The following is a 27,605-nucleotide window of genomic DNA, read 5'->3' as shown; positions in this document are numbered from 1 at the left end:
TGCCCTGTCTAACTCTGCAGCCCCTCCCGGCTCTTTGCCCCTACTGAATGTTTTCTCCTTTAGCTCTGCTCCTCCTCAGTCTGCCTGGGAGTGAATGAAGCTCTGTCAGAACCACTGGGCACCTTGGGAAGAGACAATAAAGGCGTCTGTATTTATCACAGTGCTCTCTCTTGTATGCCAGCAAGCCCTTTGTTACTACTGGCGGGTCCTCTTGGTCTGGCTGCCTGTCATGTGGTGGGCCCCTCCCTGCTCTCCCTGTCTGCTGTCTCCTCCCTGGAAGGCTCCAACCACAAAAATGAGCCCACCACAATAAAGAAAAAACAAAAAACCGTTGTCATAGAGTTGATTTCAGTTCATAGCGACTCCTTGTTTGTCAGAGTAGACCTGTAGGTGCTTCTTAGGCTGGTTTCCCACAGATCACCAGGTCTGTCTTCCAGGGCCCGTCTGGGTAGATCCAACCTCCACCCTTTTGGCCAACAGCCAAGCACATGAACTGTTTGCAAGCTCACCACAAGCTCACCTCTCAATCGGACTCTCTGGAGATGAGGGCCTCAGGTCTCTCCCTGGAGTGGGGCTGGAGGGAGGCCTGGGGAAGGGGCCACGATGGGATGGAAGAAGCATGACTGTTGTCGTGGTAATCCGCTGGGAATTGCCAGCAGGATTTCTCTGCTGCAGCAGACCTAAGAGCATCCGGAATGGCTGGGCAGTCACCTTTCAGCACGAAGAAGTCATCGGACACATTGACTGAGGCTCCGAGCCAGCAGAATTGGGAAGCAGTTCCTAGCTGGTGGCTTTACCCCTTCATTCCCTCTCCCCCCACTGCACCCCCACCTACTTGCTCTCTTTTATCTTTCATTCCCTCAAGTTTGCCCTAACCCCTTTCAGCTTCTCATCTTTGTGTGTGGTTCGGGAGGGTGGGGTTGTTTCGTTTGATTGTATTATCTTTAGGACAGAGGGAACCACTCTTACATGGGTTGCATGTTGGGAGCCTATTGGTCAGAAGTTCCAACCCAGGACCTTGGGAGGGGACATTTGGCCACCATGTCACTCTGCCCTTATTTTCCTTTTAAGCTAGCACGACAAACTGGTACAGCTCTGGAGGAAAGTTACAAAATCCAGGAACAGGAAGGGGAGCATCTTGCTGGGGTTTCAGATGTAGGCTCCTCCCTGCCTCCTCACCTGCTCGGCAGGGTCCTCCGCCCACCTGCCCCTCTTCTCTGCCCTGGCTCTTGTTTGTTTCAAAAATCTTTTTGCCCCAGGTCTTCCTCCTGCCTCCCTCCGTTTCTCTGACCCTCCCCCAGGACTCCAGCCAATGTGACAGGAAGGGCAGCACCTGCAAACTCCTAGGACCCCGCCCAGGGTGCCGAGTGTACCTGCCCCAGTAGGTGCCGGTTTGGCATTTCTGTGGGACTCTGTCACTTCTGTATTGAAGGTGGCTCCCTGCTTTCAGGAGAGAGTCACTTGTGCTGGCTCTTGCCCGGCTCTGGTGCCTTGCTTTTTCTGCCGTCTGCCAAGGGCTGGGTCTTGTGTGACTGGGTCGTGGTGAAGGTGGGGGTGTGGGGAATGGTCAGGAGGGTTTCCCGGGTGAAAAGTTGGCTATTAGCCATCTCTGTCTTCCCTTTCAAATGACCTCTTTCTATTCCATCTCATGATCAGCTAATACACACACACTTTCTAGTGTTCTTTTAAAAAATATTTTACTTTTTTTTTCCCACTCAGGCAAACCTATCCGGGTTTCCTTTCCCCACCTTGGATGAAGAACAGATAATCCCAAAGATCTCTTTGGGGGCTCCTGCCGGAGTTCAGGCTGACTTAGATCCTGAGTGACCTCCTTACGTCTCCCCTGCTCTCCTCTCATGGAAGCCTAGGCAGAGCTGCCCATGGTTCAAGTCGAGCCCCAGGCTTAGCAAAAGACATGAATGGTAGCTGGGGACAGAGGCCGCTGCACTTGTGCTGACCTCTCCCACCCCCTCCGGGCGTGGTATTCACAGAGGCCCTCACCCTCATGGGACTGGCAGGTTTTATTAGGTAGGCTAGCACAGGGTTAAAAAATGTCCGTTAACGCATGCCCAGAGAGCCAAGCACGGGAACAAGGAGTGGCGCACTGCACATGCTCAGAGGCTCAGGTTTCCCGCTGGTAGGCATGGGTGGGCGCTAAACCTGGATTGGCCCACCTAGGCCAGGTGAATTCAGTTCAGCCAATGGGGTCGATCAGGGGTCATCCACCACACCTCCCCGTGGAATCCTTGGAAAGGCAGGAACCCAGAGACAACAGAGAGACTTTTTCTGCTTGAAGCTAAGCAGCTTCCACCAGGCTGCATGGTTGGGAGGAGTCCTATGGGTGCTGTGTAAACATGAAACTTCTAACTCTCATAAAACTCACTTGGATCACGAGCCAGCCTTCGGCGTGAATTCTTTGTCTTGCGGAGCCAAGGACCGAGGTACAACTCTAGCTCCAGAGAGATCTAAAAGTTTGGTAGGCAGCAGAATACAGACAGGGTTGCCTCAAGCACCCCATGGGAGGTTGGGAAGAAACCAGGCGAGCACTAAACACCAATAAGGACCCTTCAAGTGGGCATGCTCCAATTCAGCCCTGTCCCCAACCAGGTGGGCTTGATTCAGCCAATGGGGTCAACCAATGCCTTCGACCACGCCTCCCCAGCCAGAGGTACTAAATACCTTAGCAGGCAGAACTTCCTGCTCTGTTCTGCCTTCTGCCCTCTGTCCTGGGAGTCCCCTCAGGTGTCTCTGGCCTCAGGTGGGTGAGCACCTCTCTCTCTCTCAGCACACGTGGGGGAGCAGGCCCACGCGATCACCTGTGTTCAGCGGTGGCCCCAGCACAGCTCATGTGCGGTGCCTTCCCTGAACTAGCGTGGCCTCTTTTGAGACACTAAAACCTGAAGCTTCTTCCATCCTTTATAACAACCCACTTGGATCACAAACCAGGCGTGAATTTTTTCTCTTGTGAAGCCAAGAAACAAGGTATTTCCCACCGGAGAAACCTAACAGTTTTAGGGTCTGTGTCTTAGTGTCCTTGTGTGACACGAATCACAGAGCTCTGGGATTGTGCAGTGACATCCACCCTCTACCCTGATCCACTGACTGTTTCTCCTGGGTGGAAAATGCTAACAAGCTCAATAGTGGGGCCAGCCTTCCCTTCCCTCCTGGAATTTCTGTGAGAATCAGAAGAGACAAAGTCTCCTAAAGGGCTCTGTACCCTGTGAGTTCCGTTCACAGGAAGCGGTCCTCTGACCAGTTCTAGGTGCCTCTAGGGTGGGGAAGCGAGTAGAGAAACCCAGTCAGATGTGCAATGATGGTTTCCTTTTTCAGTCCCCTGTGGGCAAGCTCCTTCCCCTCCTCAGCCCTGGGGATCATGTGCTCAGATCCCACAGACAAGGAAACGGAACCTTCCCAAGCATACTGGGAATCTGTGCTGGGGTCAGATTAGAACCCACGTCTCTGTTGGTTAGCACTGCTGAGGCGGGGAACATCTGGTCATCGGGCCTTATGCTATCGAGTCCAGTTCACATCACACACCTCACCAAGCAGAAGCAGTTCCATCCATCACACTAAGGGTGAGTTAATTAAATGTTTGACTAATATGGGTTCCAAATGATGTTATAAGTATCCAAATGGCCCTTGGCAGAAAAAATTATTCCCCACTCCTGGTTTAGAGGAATCAAATGAAAGACTCTTAAGGTTCAGAGTTCTGGTCTTATTCAGCCCCCAGAGCCTAGGCAGAGGAGCCCAAGTATTAGTCCTACCTTAGAAATGGGCTTCTTGTCTGACATTGAGCTATTGAATGATATGACATACACGGGGGTATCCCCTAAAAACTGGAAATTGCACTGGGAGGATGGAGCAGAGCTTTCATAGGATGCATGTCCTCCCCTAGGTGAGCATCCAGCAAGTTGATGAGTTAGTGTGTACCCAGCGTCATCGCCTGGGAAGGTCCTCTCTGGTCACAGTGAAATTTTTGGTAAAAGCAGTTTCATTTGAACCTCTTTTTTTGTGATGAGTGATTTAAGAGAGCAGTGTGTGGCTAAGAAATTTTGTTTCCTGCTTGGGGGAAAATGCCACAGATGTTGTGAAGTTGAACACGAAATGTTGAGTCTTAATGCATTTGGGGTTCGTTCCACCAGGTCAGACTGTTAGTCAAACTTTCTATTTAGAGGTTCTGAAAAGATAGTGTAACAGTGTGGGACGAAAAAAGGCCTGGTTTGTGGCAGATGGGGGACTGGTTTGTCACTATGACAATGCACCTGCTCACACTGCCATCTCAGTGAGACAGTTTTTGGGGAAAAACAGCATGCCTCTCCTACCCTACACACCTTACTCACCTGGCCTCACACTATGTGACTTCTTTTTGTTTCCATGAGTGAAGGGAGACATGAAAGGACAGCAATTCAATGATGATGAAGGAAAATATGAGGGAGGTGCAGTCAGCTAACCAAAGAGATGAATTTGAAGTGCTTCCGAGAATGGAATCACAGATTTGGCAAACGTATTAAATATAATGGAGAGTACTTTGAAGGTGATAAAGTTGTTTTGTAAACAAATTTAAATACATACCTTTGAAAAAAATCCGTTTTTTGGGGGGGTACCTCCTCGTATATATTAACTCCCAAATCACAGAAAATTAAAAACACCCCCCCCCCAAACAGCCACGTAGATACAGGAATAAGTTCTGGGCTCACTCTAAATCCTAGCTCCAATTTAAGAATGATCAGTTTGTTTGTTTTTAATCATTTTATTGGGGGCTCATACAATTCTTATCACAATCTATACATACATCCATTGTGTCAAGAACATATGTACATTTGTTGCCATCATCATTCTCAAAACATTCTACTTGAGCCCTTAATACCTGCTTTCCCTCTCCCTCCCTACTCCCCCCTACCTCATGAACCCTTCATCATTCATAAATTATTATTATTTTGTCATATATTTTAATGCCCGACATCTCCCCACCGTCTTCTCTGCTGTCCCACCCCCAGGGAGGAGGCTATACATAGATTCTTGTAATCAGTTCCCCCTTTCAACCTCCACATTCTGTCCACCCTCCAGGCATTGCCACTCTTACCACTGGTCCTGGAGGAGTCATCTGTCCTGAATTCCCTGTGTTTCCAGTTGCTACCTGTACCTATGTACAGCCTCTGGTCTAGCCAGATTTGTATGGTAGAATTGGGATCATGATAGTTGGGGGAAGGAAGTATTTAAGAACTAAAGGAAAGTTATATGTTTCGTTGTTGCTACCCTGCACCCTGTCTGGTTCATCTCCTCCCCACAACCCTTCAGTAAAGGGTGTCCGGTTGGCTACCAATGGGCTTTGAGTCTCCACTCTGCACTCACCCACATTTTCAACGATATGATTTTTTGTTCCTTGATGCTTGATTCCTGATCCCTTTGACAGCTTGTGGTCACACAGGCTGGTGTATTTCTTCCATGTTGGCTTTGTTGCTTCTGAGCTAGATGGCCACTTGTTTATCTAGAATAATCAGTTCTTACACACGGCCCTGCTTGATACTCACCTTCATGAAATGATTACTGAAGATAAGGATGCTAAAGCAAAGTGTGGTGAAGAAAGCAGATGGTGCCTGGCTATCAATGAGAATAGGATCTGGGGTCTTAAAGGCTCATATTCAAACAAGCAGCCATCTAAGCAAGGAGTCAATTAATTCCACACAGAAGAAGCATACCAGCTTGTGTGAGCCAAAGACGACAAGTACAAAATTCAAATAATGGTGAAGAGAAAAATATCAGAGCCTAAATTGTGAACACCCAATTTCTAGAAGGCTATAGAGGACAGTGGGAGCCCCAAACCTGATTGGGCTGAGCTGAAGCAGGTCAGGGCCTGCTTCCTGGCACATCTGGTGGTCAGCAGCAGGTAGCGCCAGATAAGATAACCGAAAACCGCAAGGAGTCAACAAGCAATTCTTGGCGTGGCCAGACCCCATATGCTAATTACCATAATTGCCATACATTCCTCACCACCCCTTTAAAAACCCACACCCCAGCTGCTGAGCATGACTTCCCTGACCTATTGGCCTGGGTCACAGAACCTCATCCAGGAGCCACTAATAAAGCTATTTCTCTTTCTGCTCTCCATGGTCCTGTCAGTTATGTCTGTATGTCTCCCTGTGCCTCAGTTTCACCTTTACAAAACCCATCTGCAGAGTAGCTAGGCAGACCCAGCTAGCCAAAAATCTGTGATTCCATTCTTGGAAACACTTTGGCAGAGGCATTCTAGCCAAAAGCCAAAGGCCCAAATAGCCATCCTATCAGGCAAAGACTATTGTAGTCTTGACTATGCCGGCTTGAACTCCGTACTTGAACTCAACTTGACCAGCTGTCTTCTCTACAGACACCATCTGAAACTGTTCTGGGTGTAAGCATCTCTTAGTTGTTCCATGACAGAAATGTCTTCCCTGGCTTTTTGAATGTTGATGGGGGTCTTCTCCTTCTTACCCATTATTTATATTTTTGTCTTTATATTAATATGATCTTATCCTGACCACCACAGTGCGTTTTGTTTTTTATTGTTCTCTGCTGTGTCTCTGAGCTGTGAAGCACAGGAGGAGAGGATGCAGAATGACAGTAACTGATACAAGGGGTTTCAGGGAATGTAGGGGTGGGGATGGGCGAAAGAGAGGGAAAGGGGATTTCAGGAGTAAATAATGACGACGGGAAGGGGGAGGGCGCATGAGAACTATTTGTGATTGTACAACTCATCTCATTTTAAAGTTGATTTAATTATGGGGGGGGGGAGGTGAATGCTCTAAGATAGATGTGGTGGTGATTGTACAACTCCCCTTGATGTGACTGAACGACTGAACTTTCCAATTGTATGATATGTGAATTAAGTACTAATAAAACTGTTGGGGGGAAAAATAAAGAAAATTGAGCTTCTTGCCCCTTCTTCCTACTTCCTGTCTTGCCCAGTAGTTACCTCAAACAAGTCCCTCTGACCACCGCCATGAGGCCCGGTCTCTGGGGATATCTGCCTCCTGGCCTCCTGCCACGCCCTCTCTCTTCTCCCTGAGACAGACATGAATGTGACATGGCCTGGGCCGGCTCTCTCAGACCAGGGATGAGTTGTACTGGGTGTGGAAGCTGGGTACATACAGCCTGTTCAGGCCCTCCCAGGTCAGGGCCACCTAGTGCACACTTCCAGGAACTCCCCTCACAGTGTCAATCTCTTCCTTGGTGTCCCCAAGATTCTCTTGTTTCCCCCGGCTCCACACTGCCCCGAGGACACCCTGACACAAGCTGCTGACCCCTGGCCACTTCCCTCTTTGGCTCGCCCAGCTTCCTAGACCCACTCACCAGAGCCAAAGTCACTTCCCTGCCTCAACCCAAAGCTAAACTCTTCCAACGATGGCCCTTTCTCTTGCCCTGGCTAGCCCATCTTAGCTAATGTGACAGTGCTTATAAAAGCTAAAAAAAAAAAAAAAAAACCCAAAACAACAACCCCAAATCCCGAAGAAAACCTCACCGCCATTGAACCCATGCTAACTCATAGAAATCCAATAGGACAGGGTAGAACTGCCCCTCTAGTGAGTTTCTGAGCCTCTAATTGCTAATGGGAATAGAACACCCCATCTTTTTCCTGTGAAGCGCCTAGCGGTTTCAAACTGCTGAACTTGCGGGTTGCGGGCCAACGCGTAATCACTCTGCCCTCAGGGCTCCCCAGGGCTTATAGAGTGGTCATTAACAATTCCTTCACCCAGTCTGCCTGGTTGCCACGGAGTCCATTCCCACTCATTACGACCCTCAAAGAGAGTAAGCTTAGAGTAAGCTGCCCTCTCGGGGTTTGGGCGTACTCTTATGGAAGCAGTTGGCCACAGCTTCCTCCCACAGGACAGCTGATGAGTCTGAACCACTGACCTTTCCGTTAGCAGCCGGGTGCTGACACCATGATGCCACCATGAACTGGAGATTGACTTCAGCGACTGCGTTCACTGTTTATGTCACACCTAGGCACTGGAGGCTGCCTATCTGGGTTCAAAATCTGACTCCAAATAATCTTGGGGAAATAATTATAGTCTTCAAGCTTCAACTTCTTTATCTGTAATATGAGGACCGTAATAGTACCTACCTCAGAAGATTATTGTGAAGATTAAGTGAAATAAGGTGCATGAAGAACGTTAAAAGGTGTCTGAAACATAAAGGATAACCCTAGTTCGACCACTATTAGCTGCCACCGTTGTTGAGCCCTGGAATATAAGACACAAAGGTTTCCAGCTTAGAGCACTTTTAGAGTACAACGTGGAAGCACCAAGTGGCTGACAGGAAACGTAGAAGAGGGAGCCCCTACACACCTGGGAAAATAGGAGGAAGGTGTCAGGCAGACTTCCTAGACAGTGGTGCTTGAGCCTGGATACAGAGTCAGTAGACAAGTAGAGACCATTTCAGAGACCAACCTGCTCGAGAAGACAGAGGTGTGAGAAAGACACCTGTAGGGCCATCAGGAAACCTGGAGTTCTATCCATCTGAGAATCTGATTGACATCAAAGAACGCAGAGCTTGGCTGTGGGTGGGGAGAGCCAGGCTGTATGGGATTATGGATCTTAAGACCAACTGTTGGGTCTTAAGCAAGAGAGTAACCTGGCCCTTTAGATAGGCATTTCCACAAAGCCACTCTAGTGACCCATTTGGAGAAAGGGTGGTTGGGATACTGGTTAAGAACAATTGTCTTGCCATGCAAGGACTTCAAGGAAGGTAGAGTGCCAAGGGGCAAGGAGAGGAGGAGCCAGATTTTAGGAGCAAGGCAAGAGTCAGACTGGACAGAGCTAGATGACTGATGAGTTAAGAGAGAGAATGAAGATGGAAAATATGAAGTGGCCCCCAAGTTTTTTGGAAGTGATCATGTGGGTGCCAAGGCCAGCCCTACAGGAGGAAGGGCAGGGGTTGTTTTTTTGTGAGGAGTAAAAGAGAGGAGGAGTCCTATGTTGGCGTGTTGGGATTATGGTGTCACAGGTGTCCAGCAGGTGTCCAGCAGGTGATAAATACATCCCTGAGGAGTGGAGAAAGATCTGGGCATTCCCACAGTTCAGCAGAGTCAGTGTTTTGTGGGAGATGAAATTGAGAGGGTGTGTATAGAATGAGTAGGTCCTAGCATGAGCTTATACATGTAAATATAGAAAGAATTTATACCAAGAAAATGGCTCGCTCAGTTGTAGAGGCAGGCAAGTCTAAATCTGGTCGGGTTTCAAGTTCAAGGGCCAGATGTTAGGCTGGAGGCTTCTATTGATTTGATAGCAGTGGGGGCTGTTGAATCTGAGAGGGGCAGGAAGCCAGCAGACTGGTGTCTGCTGAGGTGGGTGACTTCAAAGTCAGCAAGTCAGACTTGAGGCCGCAGAGATGAATGACTCAGATGACCGGGCATTGAAGGCTCCAAGGATCAGCAGACAATATGGCAGGTCACTGACCCAAGTCTAAACAACTGGAGTTTAATGAGCCTGATGTAGGATCCACACCTAGCAAAAAGCAAAGCTTTCCCACACTACCAACTTACATTGAAAGTACCCTCCCACCCCCCCTTCAATTAATTGCATCAGGGTTGTGTCCTAAATAAGAATGTTGTGTCCTACACGAATCCTATTATATTATGTGTTAGGTCACTGTGTTAGTCCAGTTGACTAGAGCAACAAATCCAGAGACACTCATACAAGTAAGAAAGAGCTTTATATAAAGAATAATTGTATATTGAGAAAACATACCAGTCCAGATCAATTCCATAAGTCTGATATCAGCCCATATGTCCAATACCAGTCTACAGATCACAGACCAGTGGGTTGGAAAGTCTTGTGGTTCCAGTGGAGGTTGAAGCATCTCAGTGCTGGTGTGGGTCTCCTCTTGCCTCCTCCAGCTCCAGGGCTCTGGCTCTATCAGCGTAGCTCCATGTGGCTTGTCAGCAGGAAGATGATGCAGCAAGCATCTCACCTGCCTACAGAGAAAAATACAGGCGTTCCCAGAATCCTCAGGAGAAGGCCATGCCCATACCGAAGTCTCATTGACTATGGCCTGATTGACAGGCTAGACTCCACCCCTTCTCAAGTTGACAGATTATGTAACGGCCACAGTCACCTCATGTGGGCTTATTAGGTCTTAATTGCCAAAGCACCGAGAATACTGGCCCAGCCTAGATGGCACAAAACCTTAACTATCAAAAATGTTAACAGAAAGGTTTAGAAACTGGATCCACCCAATGACACCTTGGAAGAAAGACCTGGCAATCTACCTGTGAAAAAGTCGGCCACTGAAAAAAATCTATGGAGCACAGATCTACGTAGAGTCACACGGGGTCACCCTGCGTCTGAATCAATTTGATGTCAGCTAGTGGCAACAGGTATGGAGACACTATAATAGCCGATGAGAGAAAGAAGTTGAACATACAAGAGAAAGGGTGAATGCTGACAAGCGAGGCTCCAGAAGAGAGAGGAAAGATCCGCCCAGACTAGGGAGGCAGGGACAACGGTCCCACAAGAGGGAAAGGCAGAGCGTGGGTAGGAGTGGGGACGTGTTGCTTACTTCAAAGTGTCCCATCCACTGTGCAGACCCCTTTCTCCCATGTGTGCGTATCTCCCTACAGGTCACTCCTTGCTGGGCATCCCTGTCCTCTCACCTATTTCCCAAACTAATCCATGAATCTTCTCAAATTTTCTCCTCCACTGTTGTTTGTGATTTACCTCTGAACTGGCAGGTCCCACCCAAGATAGGGCAATGGCAAAAAAATAAAATGAAATCATACCAACGATGGACTAGAATGGATTCTGTTTGCATTTAATGTCCAGAAATTGACCCTTCACGATAAAAGAGGGGGTTCTGGTACAGAAGTTGTATGTTGTTGTTTTAGGACCTCAAGTCCCCCCCTACTCTTTTTTCATTTTTGCAGGGATGCAGACTACTGTCTCTCTTTGCCTCTCCCATGTAGCTCTTCTACTTGGCTCTCCATCACCACACAACACCTGATAGGGAATGCCCCATTGCCCAAGAGCTATCTAAACCCCCACCCCCACCCCACCCTCATGGCAAAGGCCCAGAGAGTTCCTAGGACTCCACACCTCCTTTCAGTTAAGCAATGTCGCCAAGAAAAACCTGAGGGCAAGTGAGAAAACCAGTTGTGTAGTAAACTGGTAGAAACAGTCTGGCCCCGCCTTTCGTGTCTCCTAGAACCTGCAGGATGGAAGGGGAAGTAGATACTCCAGGACCAGTTTCCTGAAGCTCCAGTCCACCCAGTCGTTCCAAAGGGAGCAGACTGGGAGCCGGAGGCAGCCACCATGGAACAAGGTAAGGAAGACTGGGAGGCGGGGGAGCAGGGACTAGGAGGACAGAGAGACTGCAGGCGAGTTCAGAGGAACATAGGCGTAAATAAAGAACTGAGTCAGGGAGAGTGGTACTCCAGAAACCTCAAAATTAGTGATGGCCTGAGATCCAAGAAGGAAGGTGGAGCTAGGCAGGTAAACATAGCCAAGAGCCTCATGCTAAGATGCCTGCTTCTCCATGCGGTAGGATGGAGCAGAAGCAGGAACAAGGGTGCCGGGGCTCCTTGTCCTTCTCTACCACTAGCTGACCCTATGACATTGAGTGAGCCACTTCTCTCTGGTTGCCATTCCCCATCCTTGGAAAACTGAGCGAGATTGGAGAAGGCCATCTAGAAGCTGTCTTCCAGCTCGGAAAGACTCTGACCTTCCACTCCTTTCTTGACCCGCTTCAGTGGATGTGTATCCATTTGGGCTCAGCTTTCCTTGACCCCTCGTCTCCCTATAGCAGCATGCTTTCTTTAGAAAATGCTACTTGGAAGATTAAATTGTTCATTGAGACCATCCACAGCAAGCCACTTTCAGCTTGCTCTCGGAGTATCTTTTGCTCTTCTTATTATGGTCTCACTCTCGTTGTTTTATTTTTTGTTTGCAATTTTATGTTTACATTTTTATTATTTTAAATATACAAGAAATATGTGAACACAGAGTTGGCATAAAATAAACCAATAAATAAGCTAAAATCCTGACTGCCACCCCTAACTTCAACCTCATCTTCACTAATACCAGTATCTTGTTTCTACATTGATTTTTGTATTCAGTGTAATATCTAGGATATGATTGGTTGGTATGTATGTATATGTGTACATGTGTGTAACATATACACACACATAATGTGTATATGTATATAATGTCATAGCAATTTTATGTATTGCTATATACATATAGATACAGAATAATACAAACTTTGTATAATACATAATTCTCTATATTACTATATAATATATGTACATATGTATACAGAGTAATAAAGTTCTATATATATTTTATAGAATTTGTATAACATCCATATAGATACATTATATCTATCATTCTATCAAATCCTATGTATTACACTTAATATATAAACGCATATACAAATCCTATGTATTACTTACTATATATATGCACAGTATACATATGTATATAGAGTAATACAAATTTTATGTATAATATATAGGGTGTGTATATAATATTATATATGTATATTGCATGTGTACATAGAATAGTACACAGGACTTAATTTGTGTGGAGCTCTCACAGTACACCTTTTTCCTGCTGGGTGAGCATCGAGAAACTCATTCAGAGTTAGTGCATCCAGTGGTGTCACCTGGGAAGGCCCTTTCTGGTCACGGTGAATTTTTTCATAAGAGCAGTTTTGCTCAAACCTTATTTTTTGTGATGGCCGAGTTAAGAGAACAATACATGGCTGTGAAATTTTGTTTCCTGCTCAGGAAAAATGCTGCATAAACCATTGTGATGTTGAACACAGCTTACAAGGACAGCACTCTGGGAAAAACTCAAGTGTACAAGTGGTTTTCTCATTTCAAAATAGGTGAAATGTGGTTGATGACAAACCTCATTCTAGACATCCGTCAACTTCCTGAACGGTCCAAAATGTTAACTCATAGTGCATTTGGAATTCATTCCACCAGGTCAGACTGTTAATCAAGCTTTCTATTTAGGGGTTCTGAAAAGATAGTGTAACAGTGTGTGACCAAAAAAAGGACTGATTTGTGGCAGACAGGGGACTGGTTCTGCCACCATGACAATACACCTGCTCACGCAGCCATCTCAGTGGGCCAGTTTTGGGCAAAAACAGCATGCCTCTCTTGCCCCACAACTTACTCACCTGGCCTTGCTCTGTGCAACCTCTTTTTGCTTCCTTGAATGAAGAGGGACATGAAAAGACAGCGATTTGAGGATGTGGAAGAGGTGAAGAAAAAAAAACAAGGGAGGTGCTGTCAGCCATCCAAACAGATGAGTTTGAAAAATATTTCCAAGAACAGAATTGAAGATTTGACAAATGTATTAAGTGTAATGGAGAGTACTTTGAAGTTGATAAGGATTTTTTGTAAAAAAAAAACAACCTACAAACATAGCTTTGAAAGAAAAATTCCATTTTTGGGGGGGTGCCCCCTTTTATACATATCATCATATTTCACATATATTTGTGCATCTTAATGTTTTTCACTCAGTAATATGTTTTGGAGCTTTATCTATGTAATCAGTACCTGTAAATTTACCCCAATATTTTCCACCTTGCTTAGTATTTCTAATACCCTGTTGGTAGGCATCAGGCGCCCTGGTGGTGTAGTGGGTTACGAGTTGAGCTGTTAACCGTAAGGTCAGTGATTTGAACCCACCAGTTACTCCATGCGAGAAAAAGGAGGTTGTCTGCTCCTTTAGAGATTTACCATCTCAGAAACCCAAAAGGGGATGTTCTAATCTGTCCTATAGGGTCACTATGAGTTGGAATCGACTTAATGGCAGTGAGGGTTTTGTTGTTGCTGTTGTTAGTAGTATTTCAGTAGTATTAGCAATATTGCTGCAATTACCTTCATCCAGGCCTCTTTCTACTCTGTGGAGGTGTTTCATTAGGTCAGATACTGAGATTATACACTGTTAAGGTCCCTCCTAAAATCTCTTATCCCCAGGCATGAAAGAGCATCAATATGCCCACTATTAAACATATACCTTCTATTTGGATATCTGGTACCTCGGGGCAAAGAGTAATTCCCATGTTATAGGCGGATATAAATTTGACCACATGATGTATCCTGAGGGTGAGACCTAGCTCCCATGGCCAAGTCAGAAGTCTGTAAGGCAGATGTTGCTACAATTGTTGGAGACTCTGGGCCATGTGTTTTGACCAGAGTTGGACCAGTGTAGTGCTTCCTGGTTCCTGAAATCTATTAGTCTCCAAAAAGAGCTTCTTTTTCTACTACCAGGAAAAAAGTTGACTGTGTCCCCAACCAGCACAGGCTCAGGATGTGCTTTCTGATCACGAGGACGGCCTGCGATGGGTGATCGCTGCTGAGTAAAGGAAAGAACACAGGGCCTGAGTCAGGAAACCTGAGTTTGACTTTAGGCGAGACACTTAATCTACCTTTCTTTAAAATGTTGTTCTCTTCTCCACGTGTGGATGAGGTGCCATTTTCCCCCTTCAACGTTCTGGTTAGGATTAAAGCGATAAAGTCACCTTTCAGTCCCTACGGTGATGTGTGTGGTGTACAGCGCACAAGTCTTGCACTTCTGTCAAAATCATTCCTAAGTGTTTTATTCCTTTTGTGGCTATTGGCTATGCAGTCTTATCTATTTCCACACTGTTCATGGCAGTGCTTAGACAAATAATCAATTCTTATGTACTGATCTTGGGATCTTATATCCTGCCACCTTGCTGAACTCATTCGTTCTTACACATTTTGTGTGGGGGTGGATTCCTTAGAATTTTTCAGCTACACAATTAAGTTATCTGTGACTAGAGATGGTTTTACTTGTTTCTTTCCACACTGGATGCCTTTGATTTCTGTTTCTTGCCAAGTTGTCCCGGCTGGAACTTCCAGTGCGATCATGAATAGAGGTGTTGGGCGTCTTGTTCCCGATCTTAGGAGGAAAACATCCGGCCTTTCCCATGAAGCATGATTCTGGCCATGACAGCAAAACACAAGAACAGCCACGACTAGAGAAACAGAGATACGTCAATCAAAAAGAAAGCCGAACATATTTAAAACGGAGCCCTTAAAATGAATCCAAAAGGAGAACAAGTGCTAGGATATTACATTTTTAACCTAACTGCACCAGTCACAACTTTAGCGGGCTCTCTGTGGGACAGCACGGCTAATTCACATCAGCCACGCGTTTGTCTAAGCTGGCCCCGCTCAGGCGGAGGCAATGTCCTTCTCTTCCCAGCTTGTTGGGGACTGTTATCATAAAAATATGCTGGGTTTTGCGAAATGCTTTTTTTTAGAAAAATCAAAATACTAATCAAGATAAAGCAGATGGGTCTCTGTCTCCATCAAGTGGTCCGAGACGGACAGAGAAACAGGTCACCAGGAGAAATCACTGAGCCCCTCACCCCCAGCCTGCAATGGGCATGGCTCTCAATAAGCGTGTGCAGCTATCAATGAGTGCGACAAACGAGTGCGACATGTGAATCAGTTTGTGAGTTAAGCAGCCACGGTGACCTGTAAGGGAGGCACCTTCGGGCCAGTGGTCAGGGGATCGAGTGCAGCAGGAGGCGGGTCTTGAATATTGAAAGAGCGGTGGCATTTGGTTGGGCAGGAGGGGATCTGCAGCTGGGGCTACAACAGACACAGACACGTGGGCTGTTGTGTGCTCAGGGAAAGTTGGACTGGAAGAGAGGGCCCCAGGAGGGGAGAGGTGGCAACAGATCACGCAACAGGTGGTCAGAGAGCCAGCAAATGGCTAAAAGAAGAGCAGCTTCCCCAGAGGTAGCTGACTCAGGAACCTCTAGCCCAGGCACGGTTAACCTCCAGACAGATAACCGAGAGATAGCTAAACCAGCAACAGGTGTCACCCGGGGTCAGTCACCCCAGAGATAGTCAACCCTGGCAGGGGCCGGGGTAAAACTACCCAGACACAATTAACTGCAGGACTTGGCGCCATGCCTGAAGGCTGGAGTGGGACAAAGGAGATGGCAGCTCAATCCTGAGTTCAAACATCGGGATGATGGGGAGAGTGGCGCAGGACCGGGCAAGGATGTGTCCTGTTGTGCACAGGGGGGCTCGGAGTCGGGGCGGCCCACCAGCACCTAACACAACCACACCTTCAGTCATAAAAAGCAGGGGTCCCAGTGCATCTGGAGGCATGCTGGACTGAAAGGTGCCGACACGCCTAGCCAGGCCTGCAGCGGCATTGGACAAAGGCAGGGAACCATGTCCCTCAGAGCAGGTTGGGGGATGGGGGGTGGAGGGAGGCAGAGGGTCAGAGAAACAGGGATGATAGAAGGACGAACGCCAGAGGTTTGGAGCGGCATTGAATCCTCATTTTAACAAGAAACTATGGTGCAATGTGGGAACTGAGGCTCAGAGAGGCAAAGCCCCTTTCAGTTTGCACAGCTAGGCAGGGGAGGGTCGGATTGGACCGGCTCCACACCCCTGCCCTTTGTCCTGCTTGGGGCTGCTTGAACTCAGGGCTGGAGATGGCCATGACGGACCTCCAAAGCTACTGGAACAACCTGCAGCACCACACGCAGGAGATCAGCTCCGGCCGCCTCATCGTCCGCCGGGGACAACCCTTCAATCTCACCTTGTACTTCAAAAACCGGAGCTTCCTGCCAGATCTGGACAACATCATCTTTGTGACTGAGACTGGTAAGCATGCCAGCTGACCCGCAGGGTATGTGCATGCGTGTGTGCATGCATGTGTGTGTGAGTGTAGTGGGCCCTGGGAGATGGACAGGTCACCACCGCGGGCCTCAGTTCCTCATCTTTCCAGGTCCTCTGCCGGACCTGGCCAAGGGGACTCGGGCCGTGTTCAGCCTGGCAAGTCATGGGGGGCCCAGCCCGTGGATTGCCTCCATGGAGACCAACAGGGCCAACTCCCTGGAGGTGAGCCTCTGCGCCCCTCCTGTGGCGGCCGTGGGTCGGTACCTTCTGAAGATCCACATTGACTCCTTCCAGGGCTCGGTCACAGCCTATCAGATCGGGGAGTTCATCCTGCTCTTCAATCCCTGGTGCCCAGGTAAGGCAGGGTGCCCAGAGGGTAGGGGAATCTCTGTGGCTATGTCAGTGCTGTCATGGAGAGTCGGCTCGACCATTCTTAACCCCCTGCTCCCTTGCTACCCACAAACCTCTCCTTCATCCCATGGACTCAGCAAACACCCCCACACTGCCCACTGTGCCCATTCTGCAGTGTCCAGAAGAAGGCAGGAGGTGATCCCCAGCCTCCGCTACGCAGCTTGGGTGTTCTTAGAACCTGAGTCCCATGAGGACCGTCCTCTGAATTGACCTGTGAACATGTGTGTGCCTGTGTGGACACGGAGACAGGTATAAATACATGACGTTGGCGAAATGAAGCACAAGCCAACAAGGGCGGCAGAAAGCGTGGGGAATGGGCAGGGGGCAGAGTCAGCAAAGCCTCCCTCCGGAGGGAGACTAGCCCCCTTCCCATTCCTCCTCACCCTTCTTTCTCCTCCAGCAGCGTCCGGGGTGGCCTGCTGGGTGATGGTAGAATCCTGAATCCTGACTGACCCTCCAAGCATCTCCCAATTCTCTGTCACTGGACGGCTCACAGCTCTCACCCACTAGGTGAAGGAGCCGCTCACTCTGGGCCAAGGAGGGCTAGTTGATATCTTTCTCGGTCTGTCTCAGACACACACACACACACACACACACACACACACACACACGTGCGTGCACGCTAGGGAGAGGTAAGAGTCAGGATTGGCAGCTTCTCCATGTTCCTACCCAGGACATTGTTTGGGAAGCCTCAACCTATAGCTTAGGCCCCTGCTGCACCCAGCTGTGAGGAGGAGGGTGTGTTTTCAACCATAAATCTTCAGCTTCCTGCCTCGTGGATCCAAAAGCCTCAATCAAATACACATCTGCCAGGAGCCCTCCTCTGCCCAGCACCCCTGTGTGAAGCTGCCTCTGAGAAGGAACAGAGAGACCCCCGCTTCAGGGTCAGGCAGGTCTTCCAGGAAGTTCCAGGAGGCCTCTCAAGAGGACACCTGCTCTCAGAGCCTTTGTTTGTTTTTCATTTAAAGAAGATCCTTTTTATATCACAAAAGCAACACGTATTCATCATAGAAATACTAGAGAATGGTAATGGACAAAAGGGGAGGGGGAACAAATACTCCCGGATTATTTCTATTTACATCTTTGGGGACAGGCTTCCAAAACCTTTGTGAATACACATATATCTTTTAAATACAAGTCTGCTCATATTTTAGATAGCATTCAGTCACCTATTTGAACTTAATATACTATATATATATTTTTCTGCATACATATTTCCCACATCCTATTGACACTGTAGAAAATTCTGAGGAAGGTGCCCACCCGTCCCCGGGAACTGGGTATTTACATTGTTTTCCGCTTTTCAGCATTGTAAACAGAACCCAGATAAACAGCATAATATCTAAATATTTACACACATCCTAAATGCCTTCCTTCATCTAAGTTCCGCTCAGAAATAACTACTAGGTCAATGCCAATTCTCTCTCTCTAGCAGCAGGTCAGCGTAGCAGGAAAGGCATGTGCTGCAGAGCCTCGGGGGCTCTCTGTGCCAGTTTCAGCTCTGTGTTTGACATGTGCTTTTGGAAAGTCAGCCTCTCTGAGCCTGATTCTCAACCCTTAAGCTGGGTCTAAATGCATTTTGTAAATCAAGAAATACCAACGGAAAATTTTTTCTTCGGAGCCCATCGATGGTGTTCGGGTGTGGTAGAAGGTAGATCTTTCTGAAGCTCCCACTTGGAGTGGCCGAGAGCTCAGTCTCCATGGGACCTTCCGGGGATGCGAGTGGTACAGGAAAGGCAGGCTGACTTTTCTCCCTGTGACCTCCACTTTCCTTGCTAGCGGATGCTGTCTATTTGGACAGTGAGCCTCACAGGCAGGAGTACGTCATGAATGATTACGGCTTCATCTACCAAGGGAACAAGAACTGGATCCGTCCATGCCCCTGGAACTATGGACAGGTGATTTTCGGGCCTGATAGTGGCCTTTGGTGTCATGGGCTCTTGGGGGCCAGGGAATGGGAATAGGGTGGTGGAAGAGTGCCTCGGATTTGAACTTCACCTAGAACTACTGGCAAATTGTAACTAAATTGAACTAGGAAGCTATGGAAAGCAACCACAGGAGCTAGGGAAGCACCAGTAGGATGTGGTCAGGGCCATCCTTCGCTGACATTGTCTGGGTGGGTCTAAGGCAAACAAAGGTCAGAGAAAGACACACTCGCTACCTCCACTGAGTATAGGGGGACGAAGAAAGGGACCGCAATGACAGTGACAATGACAGTGTTTGACCCGTTTGTCCACTGTGTGCTTCCAGGGGGCCCATATCCCACTCTCTCCACTCATCCTCACTGCCCCAGGTGAAGAGACCCGGATTCCTCTCATCACTTGTCCCTGAATATCATACAGAAAAGCCGGCCTATGAGTGGCAGTGCCTTTCCCTCCCAATCACGATCACCTTTTTATTTGTGTTTGGACCGTATGTTTTTTTTTTCAATATAAAAAAGCAATACACTATTGTGTAAAAGAACAAAAACCATGACAAAAAGTGGGCAACTAGAACCCGAAGGCCACTGTCAGCTGTGAGTTCCTCTGCATTGTTTTCTCTTCACTTACAGTAAAATATACCATCTCCTTGTTAAAATCACACCATCCGAACCTCTGTGCTCTGTGAGTTCTGCTTCTTAAAAGCCTGCCTCTTACTCAAATCGTGGTTCATAGCAGGAAGCCCAGAGCTAGGCCAACAAAGAGGGTGCTCTGAGCTGAGCCCTGACACCAGAATACTGTCTGGAGGGAGAAGATCGGCTAAGAAGCCCTGGGGCTCCTTCTGGTGGCTTGCATCCATTCCATACGGTTCCTCTCCCAGAATTGACCGATAGAACGCTGATACACCTGGTCTTCAGGCCCAGCCTGCTCCCCAGAAGTATCTCTAGTCAAGATGAGACAGAGCCGTCTCAACTGCCCCCAGGTGGTATCCCCAACTGTTCACTCACCATGGACAGATTAGAGACCAAAAGGACTGCCCAGACAGGAGCACGCTGTCATCTGCAACAACCAGAAGCCAGCAGCTGTTGCTTTGAGAGCCCGGGTTCTTTCCTTTCTCAGTCCCTCTTCTTCAGTAAATGCATATTGAGTACTTGGTAAGAAGAGGATCAGAAACTAAGGGGAAGACCTAACCACAGCAGCTCATACCAGACAGGGAACTGGGTGTAAGAGATACAGAAATGAATAGAGAACTGTCCCTCATCCCAGAGCATAGAAGGGAAGCAGACAGAGGGTTTGGAGAGTCTGCGGGGGGGGGGCGGGGGGAGACCCTTGGTTGAATCTTGGGGTGTTGAGGGGAAACTTCCTGGGAGAAGAGTTAGGGTCTGTACTGAGCTACCCAAGTGAAGAGAGGATGGAAAGATATACCAGGCAGAGGGAAGACTCGGGCAAAAACGCAAGAGGAGAAATGATATGGCCTGCCACCAGAGTTACAGGGGTCTGACACGGCTGTAGCAAGGATGGTGGGGGTCATTGAGACAAGAGGATGGAGAATAAGGGGTGGCCTGATCAGAAAGGGTCTCATGTGCCTTGCAAGAAGGCTGGAGTTTCCACTCAAGTACTCCCTCAATGCAAGAACACTTTGTTCTATTAAACTGGCATTCCATGATGCTCACCTTCCCGACACAATCGCTGAAGACAAATGGGTGCATAAGTAAATGTGGTGAAGAAAGCTGATGGTGCCCAGCTAGCAAATGATATAGCCTCTGGGGTCTTAAAGGCTTGATGGTAAACAAGTGGCCATCTAGCTCAGAAGCAACAAAGCCCACATGGAAGAAGCACACCAGCCTGTGTGATCACGAGGTATTGAAGGGTTCAGGTATCAGGCATCAAAGAACAAAAAAATCATATCATTGTGAATGAGGGTGAGTACAGAGTGGGGACCCAAAGCCCATCTGTAGGCCACTGGACATCCCCTTACAGAAGGGTCTTGGGGAGGAGATGAGCCAGTCAGGGTGCAGTGTAGCAACAACGAAACACAACTTTCCTCTATTTCCTAAATGCTTCCCCCCCCACCCCCCACCACTATCATAATCCCAATTCTACCTTACAAATCTGGCTAGACCAGCAGATGTACACTGGTACAGATAGGAACTGGAAATGCAGGGAATCCAGGGCAGATGATTCCTTCAGGACCAGTGTTGAGAGTGGCGATACTGGGAGGGTTGGAAAGGGGGAACTGATTACAAGAATTATATATAACCTCCTCCCTGGGGGATGGACAACAGAAAAGTGGGTGAAGGGAGATGTCAGACAGGGCAAGATATCACAAAATAATAATTTATAAATTATCAAGGGTTCATGAGGGAGGGGGGAGTAGGGAGAGAAGGGAAAAATGAGGAGCTGATGCCAGGGGCTTAAGTGGAGAGCAAATGTTTTGAGAATGATGAGGGCAGCGAATGTACAAATGTGCTTTACACAATTGGTGTACGTATGGATTGTGATAAGAGTTGTATGAGCCCCCAATAAAATGATTTAAAAATTTTTTAAAGGCTGGAATTTGGGCTCTTTAAGACATAGAGAGACTTTGAGAGTTTAAGCAGGCAGTGACTTGGTCAGACTGTCAGGGAAGTTTCCAGATTACTTTTTAACCCAGTGTTATACGGGAATAAATACACTCATTTGGCTAAGATATATGGCGTCTGTGTGCTGGGCACTGTGCCGGGCCTGAGCTCTAGAGCTGGGGAAAGCGCTGGAGAGTGGCAGAGCATAGAATCAGGAAGGAAAGGCAGGCCTCAGCTGTGTCATGGTAACTGGTTCGGATGAGTGGCAAGGACATGCCCCACGCTATGGAGCTAAACCAGGCTTGGACTCCGGCAAAGCCTCTCTGGAAGAAGCACTCATGCCAAGCCCAAAGGGCTAGGAGGAGCTAGCCTGCTTTGGGTGGGACGTTTCCAGAACTCACAATTAGTCAGTCCCAAACCCCATGGAACATGGGTGCCTTGGCAAATTGGCACCATCACCTCAGCAATAATTGCCAATCACGAGCTAGGTCAGCAGATGAGGGTGGAAGATGAGACAATATGGTTTCAGCAAGAATATCCCAGGGTGTCTTTAAGAGTTGCCTTTTAACAAGCAATCATCTAAGTGAGGTGGCAGCTAAGCCGACGCAGAAGAGGCACACCAGCCTGTGTGATCCAAGGACTGTAAATAGTAAGATTCAAGACCAGAGATGGGAACTGTATAAGAGCTTATATTCTGAGCATCCAGTTGGCAGAAGGCAGACATGACAGCTAAAGTCCCAAATCCATTTTCAGTGTCCCCACTTGGGTTAGGTTCTGGTGAATCCCCTCTGACCATTGACCAAGGCTTTCAGACAGAGTGCATGGGAAAATGAGGATGTAGCTAAGTTAAAATTTCACACTTTATCACTTGTTCTCCCTTTTGATCCATTTTAAATTTGTTGTAATTTTTATTATTTTATATTATCATTTTTTAGTAGTGGTGTAATTTTTGTTATATTTTCTGTCTTTTGTTTCATATGTTTATATAAAATATTTCTTGACATGAACTCTGGGATAGGTAAATCTGTAGGGACAGTAATTGGATTAATAGCTTCATGGGGTTATGTAGGAGTGATGGGGCATAAGGAGCGAATAAGAAGTACAAGAAAGATGAAACTGTTCTACAGTTGATGGTGATAATGATTACACACCTCTTCAATATGTTTAAAATATTGAATTTATAATATGTTAATTATATGCAATAAAATTGTTTTTGATTAAAAAACAAACGCAAAGACAACATCTCAGGGCTCCAGGAGTGAGAGGTTGCAGAGAGGAGAGGGAGAAACAGTCAGGCTGTGGGAAAACGGAACCAACAGCAGCCGCGTTACTTCAAAATAAACGGGAGGGGCAGGCGGGGGCAGAAAGAGAGGAGCCGACACCAAAGAAACTGTTTTGGAAATGATGATGGCAACATATGTGCCAATGTGCTTAATAAAATTGAATGATGAATTGTTATAAGATTTGTAATAGCCCCCAATAAAATAATACACACAAGCACAGAGTAAAATAAATAAATCAAGGGGGAAAGGAGAGGGGGGTGGCTTGCAGGTTTCATAAACCAGGGAGCCATGGCCCCGAGCTTTGAAGTCCTGCATCTGCCAGAGATGCAACTGACAGCCCTTCTGTTTAGCACACTTATCTCCCGAATGAATCTGAATTTCGTGAGCCTGCGTCATCAGAAAGCTGGGCAAGGTGAGTCATTTGTTTATTCACGTACCCCCATGTGCCGGGGACAGGCATATCACCTCTTGGCATCTGTCTCTCCTCAGTTTGAAGAAAACATCATCGACATCTGCCTGGAGCTTTTAGACAAGAGCCTGAACTTCCAGATCGACCCAGCCACAGACTGTGTGCTCCGAGGAAGTGCCGTCTATATCAGCAGGGTGGTGTGCGCCATGGTGAGGCCCAGGGGAGGGAGGGACATCTGCAGGGGGAGCCCCGCCTACCCACGGTTTAGCTCCCCTGGCTCCTGCAAGGGGTTTTGAAGAGTCAAGAGGCAGGGGACCCTCTTGCCCCGTCACTTTGGCATAAAACTGACACCAGAATGTAGGTGAAACAGCCTTTTCCAACTGAGCTCTAAACTAGCTCTAAACTAAACCCTCCAGATTTGACGGGAAGGACTCTGTGGAGCTTCAGTTTGGGACATGGTCTAGCTGCTTCTGGAGTTCCTTGGTTCTGAAGTTTTAAAAGTTCTCAGAGGCGAGCTCCAGCTGGGAGGTTGGGGTGTGGCTGGTGGATAGAAACAAAGTCATAGACCAATCAATAGAGGAGCCCGGGTCGCGATAGCCAGGCCCCATCAGACCTGAAAGTTGCCAGGTAAAACTCAGGTTTCCAGGTCTGCTCCGGGTCTCAGGCTCCTGGGCCTTCCAAATGAGCCACAGATGGCATCTTGTCGGGGAGAAGCCTGCTTCTCATGCTTCACTATGTGGCTGTTCTGCAGATCAACAGCAACGATGACAATGGCGTCCTCAACGGAAACTGGAGCGAGAATTACTCAGACGGCATCAACCCTGCCGAGTGGAACGGCAGTGTGGCCATCTTGAAACAGTGGCATGCCCTGGGCTGCCAGCCGGTACGCTACGGCCAGTGCTGGGTCTTTGCTGCTGTTATGTGCACAGGTAGGAAGCCCTGCCCAGCAGTGGACATAGTCCCACGGAAAAGATGCCAACAGTTCATGGACTAGCTCTTCCAGGCCATTCGCACACCAGCTGTATCCGGTTCCTACCAAGGGACGTTTTGGAGGGAAGCCCTTTCCAGCTACAGTGTCCCCTCCTTGTGCCCTTGGGACCTGGTGTCCTCCCCCTTTTCTGAGGTTGGCCAACCCAATGGAATATTTTTCAGTGCCGTACTGGGAACTTCCCAGGTCCAAGCTAGGAAGGAGATGAGAGGCCAAGTAATTAGGAAACCTACAAATGTGCTTCTAGGGCACAGAGAGTGGACAGACTAACTGATGTTATCCATGGGGGAGGAAAACGTGAGTCTGGCCTAGAAGATGAATGAATTTGGAGTCGTCACCAGTTTCTGGGCAAGCCTGATTTAGGCCAAGGAGTTAGGGGCTGGGGGTAGGAAAGAGGCTGTTGAGAGAGGGAATGGATGCTACATGAGTGTGTGTGTGTGTGTGTGTGTGTGTGTGTGTGTGTGTGTGTGTGTGGAGGAGGAGGAGGAGGAGGAGGAGGAGGAGAGGGATATGATGCTGGGTGGGTGTGGTTCTCTAGAACTGGGTGATGAGAGACTGGTAGAGCCAGGGGACGGAGAATCTGCAACAGAGTAGATTATTGAAAATGTTTATCAGTTTAGTGTCCTGGGAAGCAAAAAGTTCGACAAATTTGGTTAACTCTGGTCCTTTCCAAGTGCCGCTCCAACAACACCGGCCTTAAAAGGGCCACTGCGTGTTCTAGTGAAAACTATATAGAATTGAGAAGCACATGCATTCATCCATCCAACTACACTCCTGAGTCCCTCCTCTGTGCCCCGCACTGTACTCCCCAAACTCTGGGATTCAAAGATGAGGAAGACTCAGCCTCTGTCCTCCACCAGAGTCCCAGTTAATGATGTATTCCAACTCCTTCACCTCGGGTAACTCTTACAGCACGTCCATCACCATTCTTTCGCAATGGCAATCGCTTCCGGTTATTGAGGACTTCTGTGGGGTCGGGCACTCTGCTTGTCAGCCTGGGGCCTGTGCTCACATCCAGGTCTGGCTGTCTCCACAGGCTTACCACTAAGCTATACCACCTAACTACCAGAGCTAGTCATTTATACAACACTCCATAGACTCCAGGTACACACTCACCAAACTCACTGCCACCGAGTCAATGCTGACTTATAGCATTGGGAATCCTGTGGGATTCTGAGACTAACTTTCTACAGGAGTAGATCATCCTGTCTTTCTTCTGCAGAGCTGCTGGTGGTTTTGAACTGCCAACCATGAGGATTGCAGCCCAACTCGTAACCACTACACCACAAAGACTCCTAGGTACACATGATGCACTTATTATTCCCAATCCTCATAACCACCTGCAGAGTCGATCTCATGACTGGCATCTTCCAGCTAAGAAACCTGAATAACCAAGTGATTCTTGTCTGACCTGGAAGTACATTCTCCTGCCCTCAGGGTCACCCAGTGTCCATACATAGTAAGTCTGGCTTACTAAGAAAACAATCACCAAGAGAGACCCTTGTGTATCAAAGGTAGGGATATGGTTTGCATTGGCTGAACGTTGACATTCATTTAGTTGGCTGTTATACAGATGTTACAGCAAAATCCCTAGCTGCTTTCCTGTGCTCAGGTTAGCTGCTGTGAAACCTTAGGGTATTGGGGTTTTCTTGTCCTGTCCTGACTGGCCACTCCTTGTGACAGAGGTAGACCCGTCAGCACTTATGAGGCTTGTAAGATAGTCTAGATGCCTCATGCTATACAGAAAACAGAGAGGAACGCTGTATTATATTACCTGAAAATTCTCCCCAAATCCGGGCATCCAAAGGCCACATTGTCTGATTCATTTATACATAAAATGTCCATAATAGGCCAATCCGCAGAAACAGAGACTAGGGGCTCAGAGAAAGGGGGACTGGGCGTGACTGCTCACGAGTACAGAGTTTCTTTCTAGAGTCATAAACATGTTCTGGAATTAGGGTATTGTGATTGTTGATTGTTGCACAACCTGCGATGTACTAAACAACACTGAATTGTACACTCTAAAGGAACTCTGGTGGTGTAGTGGTTATGCATTGCGCTGTGATCCTCATGGTCTGCAGTTCGAAACCACCAGCAGCTCCAAGGGCGAAAGACTGGGCTCTCTACTGTTGTAAATAGTTACAGTCTTGGAATCCCACGGGGTGGCCACTATGAGTCAGCATTGACTCGATGGCAGTGAGTTTGGGTTTGGGCTTTGTATACTCTGAAAGGGTTAATTTTGTGGCATGTAGTTTTATATCAGTAAAACCAAGCCAAACCCATCAAGTCCCTTCTGACTTCTTTTTTTTTGTTTTATTTTGTTTTGTTTTAAATTTTAACAATTTATTAGGGGCTCATACAATTCTTATCACAGTTCATACATATACATACATCAATTGTATAAAGCACATCTGTACAGTCTTTGCCCTAATCATTTTTTTCTCCTCTTTTCTTTTTTTACATTTAATTAGGGACCCTTACAACTCTTATCACCATCCATACATATACATACATCAATTGTATAAAGCACATCCATACATTCCCTGCCCCAATCATTCTCAAGGCATTTGCTCTCCACTTAAGCCCCTTGCATCAGGTCCTCTTTTTTTCCCCCTCCCTCCCCATTCCCCCCTCCCTCGTATGCCCTTGGTAATTTATACATTGTTGTTTTGTCATATCTTGCCCTATCCGGAGTCTCCCTTCCCCCCTTCTCTGCTGTCCCTCTCCCAGGGAAGAGGTCACATGTGGATCCTTGTAATCAGTTCCCCCTTTCCAACCCACTCACCCTCCACTCTCCCAGCATCGTCCCTCACACCCTTGGTCCTGAAGGTATCATCCACCCTGGATTCCCTGTACCTCCAGCCCTCATATGTACCAGGACAGAGTGGGACTGCCCCATAGGTTTCCAAGGCTGGAAATCTTTATGGAAACAAATTGAACTATCTCTCTCTCCTGGAGTGGATGCTGGATTCAAATTGCAGACTTTTCAATAAGCAGGGTTTTCACTACACCACGAAGCCTCCTTATATATGTTTATCAGAATATATATCCAGAAAGCTATATTTTTTCCACACCAACAGTCTTACATCATTTATTGTTAAACTTGACTAGGAAGCAAAAAACCAAGGAATAAACCAGATTATTTGCCAATAGAAGTTCAAGTCATCAGATGGGGACAAAATTTGAGCCTGGGAAAATGCGGCCATGCGTGCCACCCGTTAGGGGGCTCCTTACAGCCCAGCTTGGTTCTTCTCCAATGTCTTCTCTTGGAGTTGTACCTGATTTTATTACCGGTTTTCATTCGAATCCATTGGGGAATGGGCCGATTCTGCTTCTGTTTCTTGGCCAGGAATCTCTTAATCCTGAAAGTCTTATGAGAC

The 27,605-nt window shown here is 47.6% G+C and overlaps 1 protein-coding gene across 1 annotated transcript in view; it reads left to right on the top strand.

Annotated features, from left to right (window-relative positions):
* Positions 1–16,335: 16,335 nt before the first annotated feature.
* TGM5 (transglutaminase 5) overlaps positions 16,336–27,605 on the top strand; it is a 30,084-nt gene continuing 18,814 nt past the window's right edge. Inside the window, exons 1-5 of the mRNA XM_075532297.1 lie at positions 16,336–16,639; positions 16,764–17,009; positions 18,845–18,963; positions 23,318–23,446; positions 23,989–24,166. Of these exons, the coding sequence (XP_075388412.1) occupies positions 16,336–16,639; positions 16,764–17,009; positions 18,845–18,963; positions 23,318–23,446; positions 23,989–24,166 (976 nt within the window). The remainder of the gene's footprint in view (positions 16,640–16,763; positions 17,010–18,844; positions 18,964–23,317; positions 23,447–23,988; positions 24,167–27,605) is intronic.

This window comes from Tenrec ecaudatus, chromosome 14 (assembly GCF_050624435.1).
Source record: "Tenrec ecaudatus isolate mTenEca1 chromosome 14, mTenEca1.hap1, whole genome shotgun sequence".
NCBI classification, from domain to species: Eukaryota; Metazoa; Chordata; class Mammalia; order Afrosoricida; family Tenrecidae; genus Tenrec; species Tenrec ecaudatus.
The sequence above is the reverse complement of the archived record's forward strand: the minus strand, read 5'-3'. Positions and strand labels throughout refer to the sequence as shown.